General features: G+C 36.6%; 1 protein-coding gene across 1 annotated transcript; it reads right to left on the bottom strand.

Moving 5' to 3' along the window:
* Nucleotides 1-362: 362 nt before the first annotated feature.
* GUF1 (GTP binding elongation factor GUF1) lies at nucleotides 363-21,489 on the bottom strand. The gene is given in 18 exon segments (XM_066185685.1): nucleotides 363-1,369; nucleotides 2,388-2,424; nucleotides 3,304-3,423; nucleotides 5,467-5,568; nucleotides 7,486-7,619; nucleotides 8,563-8,706; nucleotides 10,070-10,202; nucleotides 10,583-10,706; nucleotides 11,910-12,049; nucleotides 13,645-13,848; nucleotides 15,644-15,708; nucleotides 16,145-16,228; nucleotides 17,040-17,117; nucleotides 18,692-18,772; nucleotides 18,962-19,110; nucleotides 20,005-20,017; nucleotides 20,019-20,117; nucleotides 21,227-21,489. Coding segments are annotated over 18 exon segments (1,977 nt in total). The 5' UTR covers nucleotides 21,359-21,489; the 3' UTR covers nucleotides 363-1,231.
* Between the last annotated feature and the right edge of the window lie 655 nt (nucleotides 21,490-22,144).

Below are 22,144 nucleotides of genomic sequence, written 5' to 3'. Positions count from 1 at the left end.
TAAGCAAGTTTATAAACAATTCTATTACAAAAAGCATAAAAGTAGCAATGAATTTAGGTTATTATTAAAGCAATTGAATCACATTTTTATCTTGATGATCATCATCCTTCACATGGCAAAATGGAGAATTCTGTTGAAACAATATTCTTGTGATTAAAGTGTAGGTACAAGCCCAAATTTAAAAGCAGACTTTCCTGGTGATTTGAGTACTTTAGTAGGCATGATTAGCAATTTGTTCTCTAAAATAGACTTAATAACAAGAAATTAAGATCCGTGAAGAGCAAAACTAGTACCTGAAGATCAAAAAAAATTAATGCAGCTCAAAAGCTTTTGGAGGTGGGTAAACAGTTGTAAATACAGTATATAGTAGGGTCATTAACTGATGTTTATAATTGCTTTGTGTGCACTTCCAAAAGTAACACCTTATGTTAATGCAGACTACACTGCAGCATTTAACTGAGGACACACTGACAAACTTTCATATGTAAACAATATAAATAAAATTTCAACAACTACACCAAGATATACTATTACCAAACCTTCATGTTAAATTAAATTTTTAAGGCCTGAATTGGTCTTACTAGTGAAACATAGTGAAACATTTAGAGAGCCTGCGTTTTAATATATTAAAACTTACCATTTCCCTGGAGATGAGCATAGCTAGGCTGAACTAATGGTAAATTTACACACTTCAACTGTGTGGTAAATAAAAAAGGGTTTTGATTTTTTCATCTGATGTGGTTTCCCAGCATCACAATTTCCTGACAACAGCAGCTTTAAAGAAAGTAAAACAGGAAACAGCTTGATACTTTTGTGCCAACAGTTCAAACTTTAAAAGAAAAAACCAAACCAACACAGCATTGTTTGTCTATACATACCTTTAAATTATTTTTATAACCTTTTTTCCATATGGTTCCTCTCATATAGAGACTTGCCATGCAAAAAAACCCCAAAGTTATGTTAATTTTAAGTGTTAAAAGTATGAAAACAGTGGAATGAAATGAAAAACAATGCAATGTGAACTTTTAGGAGAAGTCTAACTTTAATTTCATAATAATCTACAAATATATGTACATTTTAAGTCCTTCTAATTCATCTTCCCACACATACTAAATTCATACCATTTAAAATCAAGTATGTTCCCTCTCACAGTGATAAATCATGTATTTGCTTACTTGGCTACTGTCTGCAAAAAGCTGACATGATCTGAATGATCAGATGTCACTGATCTCTATTTGTCAGTTTCTCTCTTCAGAACTCGTATAAAGGCATCTCTTGGAACCTCAACATTGCCAATTTTTCTCATCAGCCTCTTGCCTTCTGCTTGTCTCTTTAAAAGCTTCATTCGTCTTGTAATGTCTCCACCATACTGTGAAAAAAAAAAAATTACTAAGCCTGAACTACAATTTGAGCTACAGTACATTGCAGCCACACAAAACTCAAGGGTTTAAAAATAGTCAGAAAGGCTGGTTATATTTTGACAGAAAGATTATTTTATGCTCCAAACAGTTTGGCCTAAAGGCCACTAGTTAAAAAGCACGAGGAAGCAAATAAGCACATTAATTTGGACAAGTGAGTGTTGAACCCTGTCACCTAAATACATACGTTCCTGTAAGCCTGGCTGACACTAGACAACACATTATGTCCAAATCCTCTTGGAATAGCAGCAGGATGCCAGCTCAGATACACTGAGGCATCTTAACTAGCATTAGGTGCTTACATCTAGAAAAATGAACTAAACCCTTATAACAGTGTTGAAAAAACACCATGCCACAGCTGTGTTTAGCAGAAGAATTCTATTGCAGTTGTGATAAAGGGACACTTGTTTAATATATTCCAATATGTTCACTTCAGAGAATTAAATCCAAGCTAAGTAAGAGACATCACAGTTTTCCAATAGTTTTGTTGAGTCTTGCCCATAGTCAACTATTGCACATTTAAAGCTTTATCACAATATATTACTACAAACTTAAGTAGAAGTCTAATCATAATTAAGTCTCTAAAGAAACACAGTTATATTTCCTTCTATCACCTGAAAACCAATTTAGAAACACGAAATTACCTATATGCCTGTGTACACACACACATTTACTGTGTGTCTACAACTATTAGAAAATGATGAGGAGACGAACAGACACATTTAAAGTGTGTGACTGAAAAAGCCATTACTTTATCTGATCTACTCTTCAAGCTGCAGCAAGAGGTTACAAGAGCTGGATTTTAAAATAAAAGCTTAGAAGTATCTGTTAAAATTCCACAGACACTTAAGAGCGCAAGCAGAATATGTCTTTGCTGGCTTTCTAGGAAGAGATGAGCCTATCTTCTTAGTAGGACTCTAAGGTTTACAAATGTCAGAAATATGAAGAAAAGAGAAAAAAAATACCTACACATTTTGCCACAACATTTTTTCTGTAAGCTTTCAGCCTGCAAAATAAAATAACACATACACCTTAAAATGTTACAACATATGTATGTGAAGCCAAGTACTTGAATTGTCAAAATGCTACTTGTTTTTCTACTAGTTTTGTAAGATGCTTTGGCATCGTAACATTTTCAGGTTTTGTATACAAAAGATGAAGTTTTAAACAGAAGATGTAATTCACAGTTTTCAATTCTAGAAACATCCCTTAGGGTGTATCATATATACATAAAGAAATCACAGTCTTGCCTTTTTATCTGGAATTTCTGCTATGACTCACAGGAAGTGTTACATCCATGTGTGTGTATATATGTATATATAAACAACTTCTTAGAGTACCTCTGCCTGAATTCTGACCTTTAATTATTTTACCACAATTTAAATTGTATTTAAACAGCAACAGAAAAATGTGATGAGAAACACAACATCAAGGAAATGGTTTTCTTTAAAGAAGCAGGTGCTAGGAAAATGTTTTTGTGTTCAGCTGCAACATATTTCCTTTGGAACAGCACAAATCAGTTATTTTTTTTGCTGACTCTCACAGCAAAGTATTCCACAAGTAGCTAATTTTTTTCAGTAGTAACAAACTTTCCACTGCCAAAGAGGAAGTGGACACATAGATGTTGCAAGTTAACACTTTATCTACTAAGTGCAACTCTGACCACAAGCAATCTAAAATAAAAATACTTTTTATAAATTTAATTCAAAATGTTTAGTCAATAGTCACTGCTCAAATGTGGTCTTTTTCTTCAAGTAGCATACACAAGAAAAATACAACTTTATAGCAAAATCAAAGTCCTTTAATGTATAAAACCAGTAAGACTTCACAGGTCTGTATTTTACATATCTTAAAAAAAGAAGGGGAATTGAAGGGCTTCACTTACGTTTCTCTTGCAATGATTTTCTTGCCAATGGCAGCCTGGATGGCTATTTCAAACAACTGTCTAGGAATAGTCTCTTTTAAACGTTCACACAGGAGTTTACCAGCAGCATAGGCTTTATCTCTGAAAAAAAAGGTCATCAACACTAAAAATATATCCATAGATCAAACTGTTTGATTGAAGGATTTTAGTAGAGTTTTCCCTCTTCTTAACTCAGAAGATAAGCTGATCAGATCAAATTTTACATCTAATAAGTGTTCTCTGTATGTCAACTGTTTCATACTAACAGAACTAAGACTGTATTAACCACAGTATATAACATCATATAAAGTATTTATAAAAAACACCCCGACAATCCGTCACACTGAAGACATTTTGAATACTGCCACAGCTTCAAATGAAATTTTAAACTAGGTCAAGGAGAATTTTCATTGATCATAGGCCCAAGCAATCAAAATATACATATTACAGAATGCTTTAAAAGTCTGGTTTTATATCACGAGAAAAAAAAAATAAATTAACATACTCTTTTCATCTGCTAATAAACATTACCCAACTATTTTTAGCATCTGCTTATGCTTCAGGTTTTGGAGAAAACAGCAAAAGGTCTAAAGAAGCTACTAACAGATACTTTCATAAGTCATTAGAAAGAAATGGGTCTATTCTCTATAAAAATATCCATATTTAGCACACATATTTTTATCAACATAGATGTTTTCAGGTAGGGGAAATGTGACTTCTTGCTACCTGGATAGAGCAAACAGTTTAAAAATGAAGTACTTAAGTCATGTTCATTGAGTGTTAAAAGTTTTAAGAGGTACCTAAATTTACTTGTACAGTAAGAACAAATAATGACTATCTTAATACTGAGCTTACAGTAATCTTGGTAACGCTTTCTCTATAAATGTAATTCAGCATAATTCTTACAGATGCAGTTTTTACAGTGGGAAGACTGAGAATACCTGCAGCAAGAGCAGAATGAATGAATGCAACTACAAATTAAAAAAAAAAAACCAAACAAAAAACAAACAAAAACAACCAACAAACAACCGACTAAAGCCAAAAGAAAGGCTGTCAGTTTTTGTGAGTTTAACAGTTCAGGGTCTGGACTAAATTGATAAAAAAATACATGTTAAAGCAATAACTAACTTTTGCAAGGTGGCCCACTGCATTTTGCATCTTTCAGAGTAGGTGATGCAGGTAGATTGCTAAACACTGCCTGCTTATGAGAAATGCATTAACTGGCAATTGTGTTCAAGACAGTTAAACCCCTTCAGCCCCATGATCCTTCTGAACAAGGCAAGGGGTTTATTTTCCTGTCAGACTTCTGGAGTTACAGAATTCCAAGGATTACAAGATTGCAGTTATGTAAAGAAATATGAAAATATACAAATATTTAGCAACAACAAACTAGTATTTTAAGAAGGAAAATCAAACAACCCATCAAAGTTTATCTGGGCATTACAGGAAAGGGATGCTGAAGTTACAGAAGGGAGCCTTGTAAAAACTTTGTGACAAGATAGGGAACAGGCTGGAAACAGGAAAGCCATTCTTCTCACCTCTAATGCCTGAGATACTCATAGAAATTGAATCATTTTAGATGATTTAAAAAAATTCTGAGGTAATTGCATCCAGTAAATATTTATATTTTCCTGGTACTCTGTCTGGAAACAAGGTAACAACAAACTTCTATGGAACAGGAATTACTGGGAGAACAAAATCATTTTTGTCAGTATAAAGCTCCAGAAATTATGCATCTGGCATCTCCTGGATTGGTCCATATTTAAGTTTTTCCAGCCCTTCACAAGATTGGCATTCTGCATTTCTTTCTCTCTGCCCTACATATTCCACAAAAATATGATATGATACTTAAGCTGAGGAAGGGAAGTAAAAAATTGCTCTTAATTAAGGTACGTATTTCCTAATTTTCATACTACAAAATGCTTCTCTTTTTCAGTGGTAATGAAGGTGGTCATATGGAAAAATCTTCAATGATCATACACATTTGTCATATTAAGAGTAACACATATACATGGAGTCATTTAGAGTCATATAATCATTTAGGTCAGAAAAGACCTTAAGATCATCAAGTCCTATTAATAGACAATGTTTTCATTGACAATAAGAAATCTAACTTCTCTTGAGTAAGGAATCCAGTCAACCTACTTGTGTATGATAGTTGCCAGTTCTTCGACTGGATTTCCATTTAGAAGAATATCCATTTTGATTAGGTCTGCTGATTGGTAACCTGCATCTTCATAATCAAAACTAAAAAAATAAAAGCAGTTCAAAAATTAGTCATGATACTGCATAAATTATATTTTGCATTCTTTGTTCCATAAATTTTATAGACACATTTCTTAATAAAACACTTTTAACTTTTTAATAAAATGGGAGTACTGTTTTTAATAGTCTCTCAGTACGTCTTCAGACTGGAAATGTACTGCACATAAAGTCCCCTCCGATGCAGGAAAATGTCATCTTAACTTCGAGGATGTCTTTCCAATCTAATGAGCAATTAGAAATCTTCATGCTTAATGCAGTCTTAAAGAACCCTTCAACACAGCTTTTGAACAGTCAATGTCCTGAATGTCACAGGAATCAGACACTAATCCAGGACTGTCTTCTTTTGACCTCCATTTGACAAACTTTTTGTGTGACCCCTATTATCACTGTCTCTGACAACTAAATTTTTCACTTAAGTTTCCAAACCAGGTTGCTTCTTTCGTAGGTGTGGCCCTTGCTGTCTGTGTGTTAAGTTTGCAAAAATTCTTAAAATGCAAGAGATGCAGAGGTGATGTATGCAATAGATAGATGATAGGATAGATAGATAGATAGATAGATAGATAGATAGATAGATAGACAGATAGATAGATTTTGTGTGTAAGTATAATTGTGGAGGATCATCAATATCACTGTTATTGGGTCAAATCTGAAATACCAGAAAAGGGGAGGGAAAAATCCTTTGAGATTATTTCAAAGTACTTCTTTCTGAGTTGCCTTAATAACCACAGATGTGTGAATGGATACGTGTAACAGAAATATGATTACTGAGTGCACTACATACACAAGCTGTATTAAAGAGTCAATTAGGAAATAAAAACAAATTAGTAAGATAATGCAACATCATTGGCAATCACCCCTGAATCAAAGGAAACCCAGCATAATTCTGCTAATGAGATAGGTTCTTGATAAACAGGTTAGGTTTTATGTAGTAGGGGAGCTAGATCCAGAGAGTAAATCCAAAATTTCCATGCCTCTGTTTCTTCTACCTTGCCTCTCCCCCTTTTTTCATGCTTTTACTGCATACTATATATATAAGCCTGGGCAAAACATGTCTTACTTATATTTATTAGACATAATTAAAGAAAACATATACTCAAAGCAAACTCAGTCCTTCAATAAAATTCATTTTTATGTTTCTAAAATAAATAATATACATTAAAAAGGTATAAACAATATGTATAATAATTAGGTATACCAGTTCCTATTGTGTAACATATCTCATTAACCACATCTCAACATACCAGGTTTGAGAGAGCTATTGAGCTCCTGGGGCACAAGCTCATTGCCATGCAACATTTTCCCTTCCATTAAACTCACAAAGGCTCTTCACAAACATCTGAGCAGAGCACTAGACTCTGGATTCATAGCAGCCCCCACAACAGAAAATTTTGTCTCAAAATACACATAATTTGCTCACACAATCATGTATGTAAAGTAAGTACTTTTTGTTTTAAATACCACATTGTTTTTACTAACTTTAAATAATCAATGTAGTTATTTTCCTTTTTCCACCAAGAGACAGTTCATACAGTAAGTAGTACAGTTTCAGTGATTCCTTTTGAAAAAAAATTGCCCAGTGTCACTTCAGACAAAGACAGACCATTTAGGTCTTACTCATATAGATGAGCCTGTGCCACTGCAGAGGGTGCCCTTGAAAAACACACAAATTGCCAAAGACAATGATTATTAGGTAGTGACACATGTTTTTCAGATTTATTTCCATCCATTTGCACAGTGAATCTAATCCATTCAAGGTGAAGAGAGACTAGATTTGCAGCACCATCAGAAAGAAATATTCTTCACTCATGCCCTTCCACAGCTGTTCCTCAGGCCTTTTTTCACCATGTCACCCCTCTTCAGGGTCCAGGGAGGAGAAGGGGGAACAGGGGAGGTAGTTACCTTGCATAGCCAGAAGACAGAGACTTAAGAACATCATAAAAATCCACCACAATTTCATTCAGTGGAAAGAGGTATTTTAGCATAACCCTATTTTCATCAATGTACAACATATCCTTCTGGACTGCCCGACGATCCTAGACAAAGAAAAATTGTTTCAGTTTCCCTTGAAATCTTCTACAAAAAATTACAAAGCACATAAAAATGAACAGCAATCAAGCTACACAAGAGAATTCCTGTATTTAAGCCCCAAAGTAACATTTTTACTGGTAGTCTGTTGAAGTCCCAGGACAAATTGCAGCACAGTAACAAGTGAAGTGGTTATAACTTAACTAGACATATAACTCAAGCCTTTCCTCTCTAAATGCTGAATTTCTGAAATCCCTAACAGCTTGTGCTTACTGTTGCCATAGCAGGTCTTGCAGGCTCATCTTCTTTCCTCCCAGAAGCACGTTCTTAAAGTTATTTTAGAAATTATTTTTAATAATTTTATTCACTGTATTGACATACACATACAGTACTGTTTTGTATTATGTATGCATTTTGAAATGTTATAAGCTAAGAAAAATATTATGAAGAAATAATATAAACACAATATGCATGGCAGTTAAAACATTTTCAATTAGAATTATTCCAAATACAGTTAGGCAAATGTGTTTGGAGATCACTATCCTAAATTTACTTTTAGCAAAGTACAAAAAAAATTTACATGGACACATAGTCAGAAGTGTTGGCAGAAGTTGTATTTCCATTAATATACTTCTAAAAAAACGAATACATCTTATTCCCCTGCTGCAGACTCTATTCTTTCAGGAGAACAGAACTAGCTATGAATTAGTCTAGTACAGACAAAGCACTTCGTTATCACTGAGCTTGATGAGTAACTTTCAATATATGGATTCTGTAGTTCAGAATTTTACAAATAAAAGGTTAAAAATTATTTTTTCTTTCAAAAGTATTCAATAATTACTTCAAAGATACTATTTAAGTACTAGTATCTATTATCATACTATCTAGTGTCTTCACTTTAAGTATGAGGTGAACAGCTTAAAAATGCAAAAGACAAAACTATACACCAACCTGACACAAGGTAATTATTTTCCCAATATATTCAGGAGGTGTTACAATAGTACCAAGAACAGTTGGCTCCAAATATTCTGATACTGAAAGTTTATCAGGAAAATGAGCAGGGCTGATAATAGTAATCTGGTCTTTTCCATACTCCTGAAAAGAAGGAAACAAACCAGATACTGTGATTTTAGCAGCAAGTAAAATGAACAGCAAAGAAGACAGATATAGCATTGAAAAAATGCTAAAAAACGTTTCAATTGCCTGAAAACATTGGTGCATTATGCAACCCAAGTTTCAAACAAGGATGCTTTTAGAAAAGATTTCTATAAAACATATAGAAATCCCTTATCAGAATATCCTTAAATATCATACAGAAATGCAAAAAACCTTTCTATCCATCTGTCCAGGTCTCTCTCTCCCCTGTAAACTGAGGATTTTCCTTCCTACTTCATCCAGATCCTCTAAGTTACTATTACACAGCTTCAACAGAAGACCTGCTCTAAATACTTTAGCATTAAGTGGTGGGGACTTTCTTCTCTGAGTAGAACTTTGGGTTCAGGCTCCCTCACATGCTGAAGTGGATTTAGAAATGAAGTCTTTGATTCCTGTGTAAGTGCTTTCATTACCTACTTTTTCCAGTCCAACATCCCAATAAGGGCTAGAATTACCCTTCCAAGGTAAAAGGGAGGTTATGCTGCTTATTGTGTAAAAGTAACTTCCTTCTCCTCCAAAGCAAGTGATTACATTATTTCCCCTGACAGGGACCCAATTTCCAGCATTGTTTGAAAAGAATCCCACATCAACAGTCCAGAATCACATACACACCAAAGGTGTTGACTACTTCATTCGTAGCTGCTATACTGCCTGAGTAAGACACCAAAACACCCAGAGAGATAAAAAGTCTGTGTCTCACACTTTGCAAGTATAGCAACCTTTCTTATACAAGTTTTCAGTAATTTACAGAATAATCAGCCAGTCAACTTGCAGCCAGTCAACTTGCAGCCTCCTCTGTCACCAGTTGCTCTAAGTCCACCTCCTTCTCTCTCTAGAACTCAAACACAGTAATTCTATTTGCATCCAGTTAATAAAGTTAGCACATGCCCATTTAATTGTGATCAAAAAATCTTTCACCAGCCCTCGCCAATCTACAGTACCATTACAAGTTCTGCCTAGAAACATTCATGTTTTCTGACTGATAAAGCCTGGAGGATTATTTCACCTGCTTTCAACACAGTCCAGTCAGTAAGCACTTAAAATAATACAGCAAGATATGTGTCCTATAGTCCCATTTTTAAGAAAAAGCATAAGACATAAAAAGAGAATGCTTGAAATGAAAGGGGAAAGAACAGTTAAAATCCTTTACAAAACTAAAAACTATTTAAGTAATATACTGGTGTTTCTAATGCTTACTATAAAATACAGTACTAGCATACATTTAAAAAGAGACTCTAGATGCTTATTATAGGATGCTTTTAAACTGCTGTTTATATAATTTTTTTTTATTAATTTAACATACCTTTATCAATTTTGCTGAGGAAAGAACAGCTTTATATGGAACTGTAGGTGCGGTCAAAATAACAGACATGTTATACTCCTGCTCCAAACGTTGATTAAAGACTTCCATGTGTAGAAGACCAAGGAAACCCAATCTGGAAAATAAATATCCTGTTGGTAAAAGTATTCGTGTATCCCCTGGAATTTCACAGTGGTCTTTTTCACCCTCCAGCATGTTTACAATACTGGTATGGCAATACTAGGCAGAGCAAACAACCTCCAAGGGACCAAATAATCCTTGGGATTAATAAATTGAATGAGTCTTGGAGAGCAAAAAACTAATAATCACAAAATTTTTCATTCTCTATGCAAACAAAGAGTTTAAGAAAATCAAATGCTTTTGATCTTTATCTATCATTAATTTGAATTACAGCTCCTAAGTTTGAATTAAGTTTAATTCTACCTTCAGTTTACTTAAACATGCATTCTCAATTTATGAACAGTTTCAAAAATGGAAACAGCACAAAAACCTCACCTCCATCCAGCTCCTAAGGCAAGGCTACTGTCCCGATGAACAGTTACACTGGAGTCATTCAATGTCAGCCTTTCCAAAGCACTTTTGAGATTATTATATTCTGTTTGATCTATAGGATACATTCCTGTCAAAATATATTGAATAGAAGTGATGTGACAGAGAGCTTTAGCTACTGTGTACCTGGCTTTCAAATATGCCACTAACAGTTAACAGAGTAATAAAATCAGGAATAGTTACTTTCTGCTCCATCTGGTTTTAAATGTGAAAAACAACCTGAAAATTCTTTATTCCTTAAAAAAAAAAAAAAAAGTCAAAACATAAAAATGTTTTAGATTACCTCAGAATTAAGAACTAAACCATAATGGTAGGATCCCTGTACTAATCTAATCCTTCACATTTGCAGAAGATTAGATTCAAAGTTGAGCATAACCACTGTTTTGCAGTGTAAATGTATAGACTGAGATGTTCCCTCAAAGCTAAGAGTGAGTGAAAAATAAAAAGCATCATTTCAAAGTTGCAAATGTTTCTCTATTCTTTTGAAATTAATAAAAACAGCTTTTTGTTTAACTACTGCCTGAAACCGATTCTACTGTATCACTTTTCACATCCTTGTATGTTCAGAAAATGTCATCTACATCAAGAAGCAACACACATCCACACAAAAACATTACTTACAAGATTACACTTTTCAACACTCACTGAGAGACTGCCTAGTCTCCATGAGACAGTTCGAGTTTTACACACTGCTTCACAACAAGTCTAAAAAATTACTTACAGTATTTTTTTCTAAAGCCACCTTCTGTAGCATTTGTAGTAGTTACAGAAGCTAGTGGGAACAGCTCAATGGAACTATTCAAGCTCAAAAAGTCAAATATTTTACAGGATCATTCTGAGTATTAGCTCTGGTAGTTAACCATGTTTAACAAAAATGAAACAGCTGCTAAGTTTTAAAAGAAGAAAACCAACACAGTAATTCCAGAAACCTGATTATCCAAATGAAGAATTCCTTGGTTTTTTTTTTTGGTTTTTTTTTTTTTTTTTTAATTTCAACCCTTCTTTTCCAGCTATTAAGAGTCTACTGGCATTAGAAACAATAATCACAGGCAAAAATACTGTTTGTTTTGTATTCATGTAAATCCAGTCAGCATTTATTACTAATCCTGTTAACTCAGAGGGAAAACACACAAATCTACATAAGTGACGCACCTCGGCTAAAATTCTAATTCTCCCAACTCTTAATATACATATCTTCTTTTACAAGCTCTAACAGCTCTTATTCTTGCCACTGGAAAAAAGTAACTCCACTTTATATTGATTTACTCCTCACCTGCAAAAACCATTGGCTTCGCTGACTTAAAGCCAGGCAAAGGCTCCACTGGCTGTTTATACAAAAACAGTGTGTCTCCTATTTGGGCTTCCGTTACTTCTTTCATTCCAGCAATCAGGTACCCCACCTGTCCTGCATAGCTAAATAAAATTGTTATTATATGGATATGATTGTCAGCACTAGCAGTATTTCTACTATTTTCCTACTTGATTCAACCCGGCCAGAAATTCAAATAAATCACCCCCTTAAAAGCCCACATCCAATGTCCAGAAGTGAGATTTAAGTTGTTTCACCTCTGAGTTGTGAACAGTCTCAACGTTTTCTGGTTGTTTTTTATTTTGTTTTGTTTTTGTTTTGGTTTTTTGTTTGGTTTTGGTTTTTGTTGGGTTTTTTTTTGTTTGTTTCTTTTTTTGTTGTTCTTTTTCTGTTACAGCTGAACAGTACATTGTTCCTGATCCTGGATTTTGAATACTGTGTTGCTCCCAGTTTAAAAGCTGGAGCTAGACCCTTGAGAAGCTCCTAAGACAAAGAAACCAGAACAGTTCCCGGCTGCCAGCACAGCAAGTTTCCATATGTCAGCAGAATGAAACTAGACACCTTCCACCAGCACATTATGCGAATAGGAGGGGAATACATGGTAAATATTGAGTAAAGCACAATGTACTGGTTTTGGTGGGATGGAGTAACTTTCATCAAAACAGCCCTGTACGAAGCTGTGTTTTGGAACTGTGACTAAAACAAGTGTTGATAACCTACCAATGTTTAGGTATTGCTGAACAGGCCCTCTGGGTTTCTCACTGCGCCCCTGCAAGCAAACAGACTGGGGATAGGCAAGAGACTGCGAGGTGACACAGCCAGGACACCACACCCAAACTGGCCAAAAGGGCACTCCATACCACAGAACATCATGCTGAGCAATAAAAAAGAAGTGCAGTCTTTCCAAGGTAGCTTTTACTTGTAGACTAGCAAGACATCAGTCTGCTTGTGGGAGGTGGTGAATAATGGACTGTCTTTGCATCACTTGTTTTTATTTCTTTTTTTTGTTTTCGTTCCTTTATTTATTGAACTGTCTTTATCTCAATTCACAAGTACCTCCTATGTTCTCATCCTGCTAGGGGAGTGAGCAGAGGCTGGCTGGGTTCCACCCACCAGATACAGTAATGTAACCTGAGAATGTCCCCAATAAAGTCATTAACGTCTATTTGGATGCAAACCGGTAAAACCTCCCCACTAATTCTAAGTACCTGATTTTCTTCCCACTGCTGCCATTGAGAAGACAGTTTCTGGAAGCTGTTGCATTCATGGATTTTAAGTTTTTCACCCTCAAAATATGCTGCAGCAATAACTAAGATGAAGCCCCATTCCCTTCCATTCTCAAACAAGGCTGTTCCTAGAAATAAATTGGACAGCTGAATAAGAATATTGAACACTAGCCTTTAAACACCTAGCTGTCCAGCTGTTCCATGTACTACAGAAGACAACGGATTCCTCCCACATCAATGCCCAAAAAGCACTCCCTAAAACCTTCTGCCTCAGTATGCCCAAAATAAAAAATCACACAGAGCATTAAATTGCAAATAGTAATTAAAAAAAAAATCCACCACCAAAGAACAAGAACAAAAACCTAGACATCTCCCAGTCTTTACCTCTCAAAGCAAAAAATCAAACAGAAATGCAGGATATTGTAGCTTACCCCAGTGTATGATTTATTCCACTGTAAGAAGTTTTTACTTACAGCTTATGTGTTGGCTGTTCATCTGGAGTCAGAATTCCAACTTCATTAACTTCATATCTTTTCTTTGTGTGTGCAGACACAATTTTCTGTCCTTTTGCAATCTCCCCACCAAAGAGTGCAATGTTAGCTATGACACCTCGGTAGTGGTCAAAGGTAGAGTCAAATACTAAGGCTTTCAACGGATCAGTAGTATTACACTGGGGTCTGTCACCAAAAAAAAAATTAGAACAATATATTATGCAGTGTGTTTTCATTCAATATTGAATGAGGAAGCACACCCAACCCAAACACTTTAACAGAATCATATCAGGTTGGAGGGAATATCCAGTATCATCCAACTTTTCTTGGCAAAAACACAGGTTAAAAAAGATGGCCCAGCACCCTGGCCAAACAAAACAGAGAGTGTCCAACAGTGGGGAATCTACCACTTTCCTGGGGAGATTATTCCAATGGCTCTTTGTAGCTACTGTTTAAATACCAGAACACAGCAAAAGGTCTCCCTTAAGCCTTTTTTTCTCAAGGCTGAAAAAGTCCATTTTTCTCAGCCTTTCCTCAAAGGGCAGGCTGCCCAGTCTTTCACTTATCTCTGCGGCCCTTCTGTGGCCCCTTTTCAGCCTGTCCACATTTTCTGCATAGCAGGGACTGAAACTGAGCACGGTATTCCAGGTGTGAACCCATGAACACTGAGCAGAATGGAATAATGACTTCTTCATCTCTGCTGGTAATGTCCATGTTGAGGCAACTTAGCATGCTGTTGTCTTTCTTTGCTGCATCAGCACACTGCTCACTCATATTGACTTTGTTCACAAAAACCTCCAGGTCCATTTCCACAGAGCTGCTCCCCAGCTATGTAGATTCCAGCCTGTGCTGCGCTCCTGAATTGTGTATTCCCAGGTGCATGACCTTTGCCTCTGTTGAATTTCATAAGGTTCTTGTTAGCCCACTCTTCCAGCCTATCTAGGTCTTCTGCAAAGTTGGTCCCCCTTTCTGAAATGTCTACTTCCCCTCTCAGTTTGGTATCACTGGCAAACTTCTCTAGGGTACACATCCCAACTTCCAGATTACTTATGATGATATGAAACAGCATGGAGCCCAATGTTGAATCCTGGCAGACCCTACCTGTGGCCAGTCTAAAAATGAGCTATTTTCCATCACCCTCTGGGTGCAGTCTGTCAGACAGTTCCCCATCCATAACACTCCAGACTATAACACAGTGGTTTCTCCAGGAGTGTGTGAGAAACCTTATCAAAAACCTTAAACACCCAGGCAGAGAGAAATCCAGGCAGCCAGTGTCCACCACTCACACTACACAGCAGGTTACTCTGCTGTAGAATGTGATCAGGTTTGCCAAGCATGATACGCCCTTGGCAAATCCCTGCTCGCTTTTCCCAATCACTGACTTCATCTGACTTGTGACAGCCCCCAGAAGGATTTGTTCCATACCATTTCCAGGGACTGCTGTAAGACTGATGGGCCTATAAATTCCTTTAAGCTCTTCTTGTAAATTGGACATTAACATTCTTCCAGTCTTCTGGGATGTCCCCTGATCTCCACGGCTTCTCAAAGATTACAAAGAGCAGCTTTGACCAGACACAGCCGGCCCTCCTACAATCCTCAGGTGGATACTATCAGGGCCCTTGCACGTGTAGGGATCAGGTTCCTGTAATAGCTCACATACCAGCTTCTTCTTTGCTGACAGTGGGTCTGTGCATCAACTTGCATTTTTGCTCCCCAGGCCTAAAGCTCAACAGTGCTGGTAAAGACAGAGGTGAAGAAAACATACCTCTGCTTTTCAGTCCTGCTGGTGACCCATTCACCTCTCCTGTGTAAGTGCAAGTCACTATTTCCTTCTGTTTCTCCTACATCTCACTATAAAGTATTTTCTCTAAATCAGACGCATATCAAGTGTAAAACTACTGCCAATACCATATCAATGCAACTCGTTATTTTCTAATTACTTTATAAGATTAATTAGATACATAATTAAAAACAGACTTACGGTGGGATCTTCTCAATGACCTTTTGAAGAACTTTTTCAACATTTGTTCCTTGTTTAGCAGAAATCTAAAACAAATCCAACAACAATTTTGTAAGACATGTCTTACTCTTATTAATTCAATAGTATCATGTTTACTTAGACAGTTTGGGTGGCGACAGATAGAACTACCCATAAAAGCACTCAAAAGGACACTCTAGAATGCTATTACTAAGAAACACTGGTTTTTCTTTTGTGAGTGGCAATTATTTTTATGATAGAAATGAAAACAATGTGTGGATTGACAGTGAGAAATAATTTAAAATCTCAGATTCCATTCCTCGAAAAAAACCTAGACTTTTTAGCTGAAAGTTATTTTGTCCACTCCTACAGGAGACAAAGAAATTCTTATGTCAGACAAGAACAGACGGACAGACAGCAGAGTCTTAATTTACAACATGCATATGTAATTCATTTGTTACAGAGTTATATTATCAGCCATGTTATAAAACTTGGAGATCTTACCCTTATACATTCATCTGTAGGTATATCAAACAGCTTCTCAATTTGTTTTTCAACTCTTTCAGGGTCTGCATTTTTCAAGTCAATCTGTAAAATAACAAACTGCTAAATATACAAGCAATCACATCTCCCACATCATCCAGTATTGTAGCTTTCAAAAGTACAACAGAGAATCTTTATGTATTCATGAGTATATACTGTCTGTCTTTGGGAAAAGATCAATATTCATTTTATAAAGTCTTCCTTCCTTGATTTCAGGAAGGATCCCCTCTGTAACCAGTCTAGTTTTGGCTTGTTTCATTAGGGAAAACACCTTTGTCAAAGAGCTGGTAAAAATATTTAGTTTACAAAGTAATTTGAAATCATTAAGTGCTACCTAAACTGTTTATAGGATCACATACTAAGTTCAATATAAATCTACAAAAAGCAATTAACATAAGCTGAGCAGTAATTAATCTTATGATTCCAATAATACAGGCCTCAAAATTGTATAGAAAATAACATCTGAATTTCATTTAAAACTAAGACTCTGCTTTTTAAATATTGAGTTCCTACTCATGTCATTTCCTCAATATTAATGAACTTTTAACATCACCAATTCCAACCATAAAACCAGCAGTGTAAAGTCCACCAATAAGCATGTACTTAAGTGCTACATTTTTTAAATACCTAAATGTATTTCATGAAATTAAAAAATTCACTGCAGCTACTGTGAAATTTTACATAGAGAGCAAATACAGAAAATTCCTATTACATTCTAGTAATGTTGTATCTAAATCCTATAAATATTGTAATATAAAATAACTTTGTTATATACTTCTCTTTGAGGCTACATTTCTAATCAGCCCTGTACACATTTAAACAACTATTTAATAGAAAACGCTAAAAACCTTATTACCTTATTTATGACAGGAATTATTGAAAGCTGTGCTTCAAAGGCGAGATAGAAGTTTGCCACTGTCTGAGCCTGAATACCCTAGAAAATAACATTATAAAGTTTAACACAGAAACCTCCTCAGTTTTGGTGTGGTTTTGGGAAGTATTTTTGGGCCTACTATACGATTTAAGATTACTTTGCTATTCTAACAACTCTTTCATTTAGGAGATGGATAAATAAAAGGTGATTGATTATATGCAACTGCTGAGAAAAAAAACAGCTTTCCGAATTATAATTTCTTGTAATCTGAAAATAATTAAACAAAGCAATAGTATTGTATCTGTGACCACTTTCATGGAATTATTTTTAGGTAACACAGTATGCTCACATTATGTACCAAGAACATATTTTTCTGCATGCTACAATTGTGGCTATTCAGAAATAAATAACAGACTTTTTCTCAATAAACTATTTACAAATAGACTCTGACAAAGAAAAAGAGATTCTTATGATGGTGATAAGACTATAGTTACTCCGCAGAGCAGGAAGTCACCTTCAACTTACCATACAGTTACTTTTATAAAGGAAAATAAGTTATAAAGTTTGCACCCCACATTTCTTTCAAAAGGATGGCAAAACCAATAGCTCTGATTAGAAGAAAAAAAGATTCCCTTCCAGATCCAAGTACCAGACACGGGAAAAGAAAGAGATAAAGATGCTAATAAACGAGACTATAAAACAATAATATCACAACTGGATCAGAGAGGGCAGAAGTGGACGTAGGGGGGTTAGAGAAGGGGGAAAACAGAAGCTACTTCTCATCTTGCCTTTGCTCAGAACAGATCAAGTGGATGATTATTTATATGGGGATACTCACTACAAATATATGGGCCTAAAATTTTAGGCAACATAAAGTAGCAATGAAGAATACTTGTTAAAAAAATTATAATGAGAATATTGAGTTTGTGAGCATTCTGACTGAAGGACTAATACAGACTACCAAGTAATTACATAATATTTAAATGTGACATAAAAACAACAGAAAACCACCAAACCCCAGTACATTTCGGAAACATATTTATTACTAAGACTTACATAGGAAGTCCACTTGCCCCTCAAGCTAAGAAGGGGCAAATGCTCATAATCACTAAAAGTTACCTAGTTTGGTTTGGGTTTTTTTTTTATATAACAAGAGAAACAGTAGCACTCATTTGATCCTTGTACAATACAATCATAAATATGTCATAGAAAAAATTCTCACAAAGTATTTTGATGATAATGTGCCGACCTTTAGAATCATGATATAATAATCCTCATATTCTAGTCTGTTAACTGAAGATACTCGAATGAGTGTCAGTACAATAGCTAGAAGTCCCCCAGGCTGCCATTTGCAGAATTCATACTCCCTAAAAAATAGGATCTGATTCTTCACTAATCCATTCAGTGCTATTATTGCTATGTCATGGAACTCTGCTATCTGTCAATACAAGTATCTATCTCTAGATAATTTTTAAACTCCCATTACTCTTTTACTGCAACCTAATACCTTTATGGAGATAGACCAGAAGCAAAAATGTTAGTAGAAAAACTGAAAAAAAACTCACCACCTAGTTTCCCTCTAGCTTAAGGAAATACTGAAATATTAAACAGAACACAAGAATTAAGTACTACACCTCATTTGCATCCACTACAAGTATGACACCTTGACAGGCAGATAGTGACCTTGATACTTCATAGCTGAAATCTACATGGCCCTGTGGAGAAAACAAATGTTTAAAATTTCAAGTATTTGTAGAGTCTTTTGCAAAGACTTCTGTACTAAGTTGTTTTCACTTGTATGTATGTTCACAGTCTTAAAAAAGAGGAATTGAATAAACACTAGAAGCCAAAAATCTCCTACTTTTAACTATGAAGACATTCAGATTTGTTTATATTTAACTTACAGGCGTGTCAATAAGATTTAAGAGATAGTTTATGCCTTCATGATTGTAAAAGAGAGATGCAGATTGGGCTTTAACTGTAATTCCTCTTTCACGTTCCACTTGTAGTTTATCCAGCACCTGTTTATTACGGTCAGTTTTAGAAATTGTTCCTACAAAAAAGAAGAAAAAAAAAGCACTATACTATCTAATTTACTACATAAATCTTGGAAATGCCATTAACCAGAGTTAACCAAGAGCAAATTTCCCATACAATTAAGCTAAACTAAGATTTTCAATCAAAAACAAAACTGCATCAATTCTTTACATTTGTCAAATAAAGTTTACACAATAAAGTTATATAATATCTTATCCTGAATAAGCAGATAAAAAACATTATCTAAGAGATTAAGAAGCAGCAAAAATTCCCTTGAATTGTAAATAATTTTGATACCTAAGGAAATTTCCCCTCCTATCACTGGAGAGGAGTGGCCCACAGCTCTAAATCCAATCTCAAGTGCCAGACGAGCATTAGTACAGAGCGACAGACATTACTTCAAAATCCCATTCTATCACAGACATCAGGCAAAAATGCTCATAGTGATACACGGGAGGTAATCATAAAAAATAACTTTGATCAGAAGTTTCTCTCCCTGGTTTGGTTTCGCTCATCCTTAAATCAGAGTCCAGAACTCCCAGTTTGTGACAGTCCCAGCCGTTCAGTCCACCCTAACCACTGGCAGTAAACATCATAAACTTGCCATGTACTGATTTAATGGATGACTGGTTGAAATGACAGCTGGAACAAGGCAGTAAACTCCTTTTCAGTCTCCTTCCAAAGTATGTACTTCTTTAAATGGATTATGCTTACTTCCTTATGCCTAAGGGTAGGCCGATCTCAACCAAAATGTCCATATATCTGTAACACTATACAACTGAGAGTCTAAAAGCACAAGTAACACTAGAAGAGCAAAAAAATTAGAAATGTTAGTAATAATCAAAGGTATAGAAACTTAAGATGCCACCTTCCATGTCAAGAACAGGTAGTATAAAATGAGAGTGCTTACCTGTAATTTCCAGCCAATCTGTCTGCTAGTGTACTTTTGCCATGATCTACATGAGCTATAATACTGAAGTTTCTAATGCTTTCCACAGGATACGTCGACATATCTAATTTTTCCTGAAAAACAGAAATTTCTTTTCATAAATCAAGGCTGCAGTCTCTATATACCACATGACCTGGCCTTTAAAAAAAAAAAATTCTTTAATAATTTTTCTTCAGAAGAAGCACAGGCTGAACAGAGATACAAAAACTTGAATTGTTATCATGGTTTAAAATGTCAGCATTTCACTATAGTCATACAGATAAATGTATTTTTTATCACTAAACAATCATGAACTATGCTGGAAAGTGTGTGACAGGTACTACGTTCTTATGTACATAGGGAGCTGGAAAACTTTGTTTTACAGTTTCACATTTGTGAAACTACTAAACTTAAGGATTAAGAGAACTGGATTCAGGGGGCTATTAAGGATATCATTCTTCACAAGCATGATATGAATACAGAGGCACTACCTAGAGACTCAGTTATCATAAGGAGAAAGCAGACAGTGGAAAAGGATGCTACAGTGTGCAAGAAGCTGATCCCCACAGAGAAGTCAAATTATTTTATTTATATACAGTTCTGTGCAGAAAGGGGCACTTAGTGGAAAATCTGCAAAGCCAGCAAAGAACTATCAAAACTTTATACTACTTTTACATTTTAGCAAACAGAGGCTTTAATAGCCACTGCCTAAAAGTTACATAGTTGTCTTTTAATTAGTATTCTATTGGTTAAATGATTCCCTCACTTCTTATGCTAGTTAGCCAGCATGGAATCTTTCTCTTGAGTCGGTGGGTTTCTTGGGTCTGTGGTAGTGATCTTCCTCTGCCAGAATTACCTTTTTCCCCAACTAGAGCCGATTTCAGCACACTAGCTGACCTGGCTTTGTTAGTTCCTTCCTTATCTTGGGAGTTCTGTCAATTGTCCTTCTGGCCCGTGAATTCTGCATTCTTTGTGTCCACTACCCACAGCACACCCCTCTCTCCAAGCTCTGTTAACCTTCTCCCTAGAACTGAGATCACTGAAACATGTCAAGCCCTAACGTTGGCAAGGCAATCCTACCAGCGAGTAACGTGTCCCTCTCCCACCTGGACGCCAGCGAGGGCAGCCTGGCGAGGCCGAGTGCTCCGGGCGGGCCGGCGGCAGCCCAGCCACGGCCGGCGGCACGGGCGGCCCGCGGACTCACCTTGCCGCGGGAGCTGTAGGGCCGCTCGCACGCCGCGGGCAGCCCGGCCGGACGGCAGAGCGGGGCGGCGGCGGGGCAGGGGCTGGGCAGCCGTGCCCCCCAGCGCAGCACGGCCCGGCCGCCGAGGGCCATGGCGCTGGCAGCTGCTCTGCTCTGCTCTGCTCTGCTCTGCTCTGCTCTGCTCTGCTCAGCTCAGCGCAGCTCAGCCCAGTCCAGCCAAGCGCGCCACGGCCCGCTGCCCTCGGGCCCCGCAGGGCACGCCGCGCAGGGCGGGCACAGCGCCCCGGAAGAGAAGCCAGGGGAAGGGAAGCGAAGGGAAGGGAAGGGAGGCGGCGGCTGCCGCGCTGTGATCCGGCGGAAGCGCTGCCGGGGCCGGCGGTGGGCGCATGGGATGCGGTTGCCGCCGCATGTTGCTCTGCCGGCATTACAGACAGGTTTATTGCATGGCCTGCCTGCCGCTCTGTTGGTATATGGCTGTGGTGGCCCTCAGGGCCGTGCTTTGGTAAATTCTGGAAGCAGACGAATGTTGTCGTATTCTCAGATACGTTTTCCCTGTGTTCCTCGTCATCACCGCCTTTGCGGGTTTTCCAGATCCTCTTCTAGTTTGTATCTTTCCTGGCTTGGCCTTTATTAGTGACCGCGTGTTCCTCTGTTTTCACTTGAAATTTTTGCGTTAACATACATTGGCTCCCCCTTTCTCTTTCGCTCAATCTAATTGAGATTTCAGCTGTAGCGATGTAAAATATTTCAGAAATGCCAGCAGACCACTTAGCTAAGAAAACTTCAAATATTTAATCAAATTCACTACCTAGAGATGAGCCAAATAAAGGAAGACAGTAGATTTTGAGGGCAAAATCATTTAAACGAAGTTTCATTTTGGGATATCAATATGAAATTCATACTCCTTTTTAAGTTAGA

The sequence above is a fragment of the Chamaea fasciata genome, unplaced genomic scaffold, assembly GCF_029207755.1.
Source record: "Chamaea fasciata isolate MVZ Bird 193981 ecotype frontalis unplaced genomic scaffold, bChaFas1.0.hap1 SCAF_6, whole genome shotgun sequence".
NCBI classification, from domain to species: domain Eukaryota; kingdom Metazoa; phylum Chordata; class Aves; order Passeriformes; family Sylviidae; genus Chamaea; species Chamaea fasciata.
Note: the sequence above shows the minus strand (reverse complement) of the source record. Positions and strands in the feature narration are given on the sequence as shown.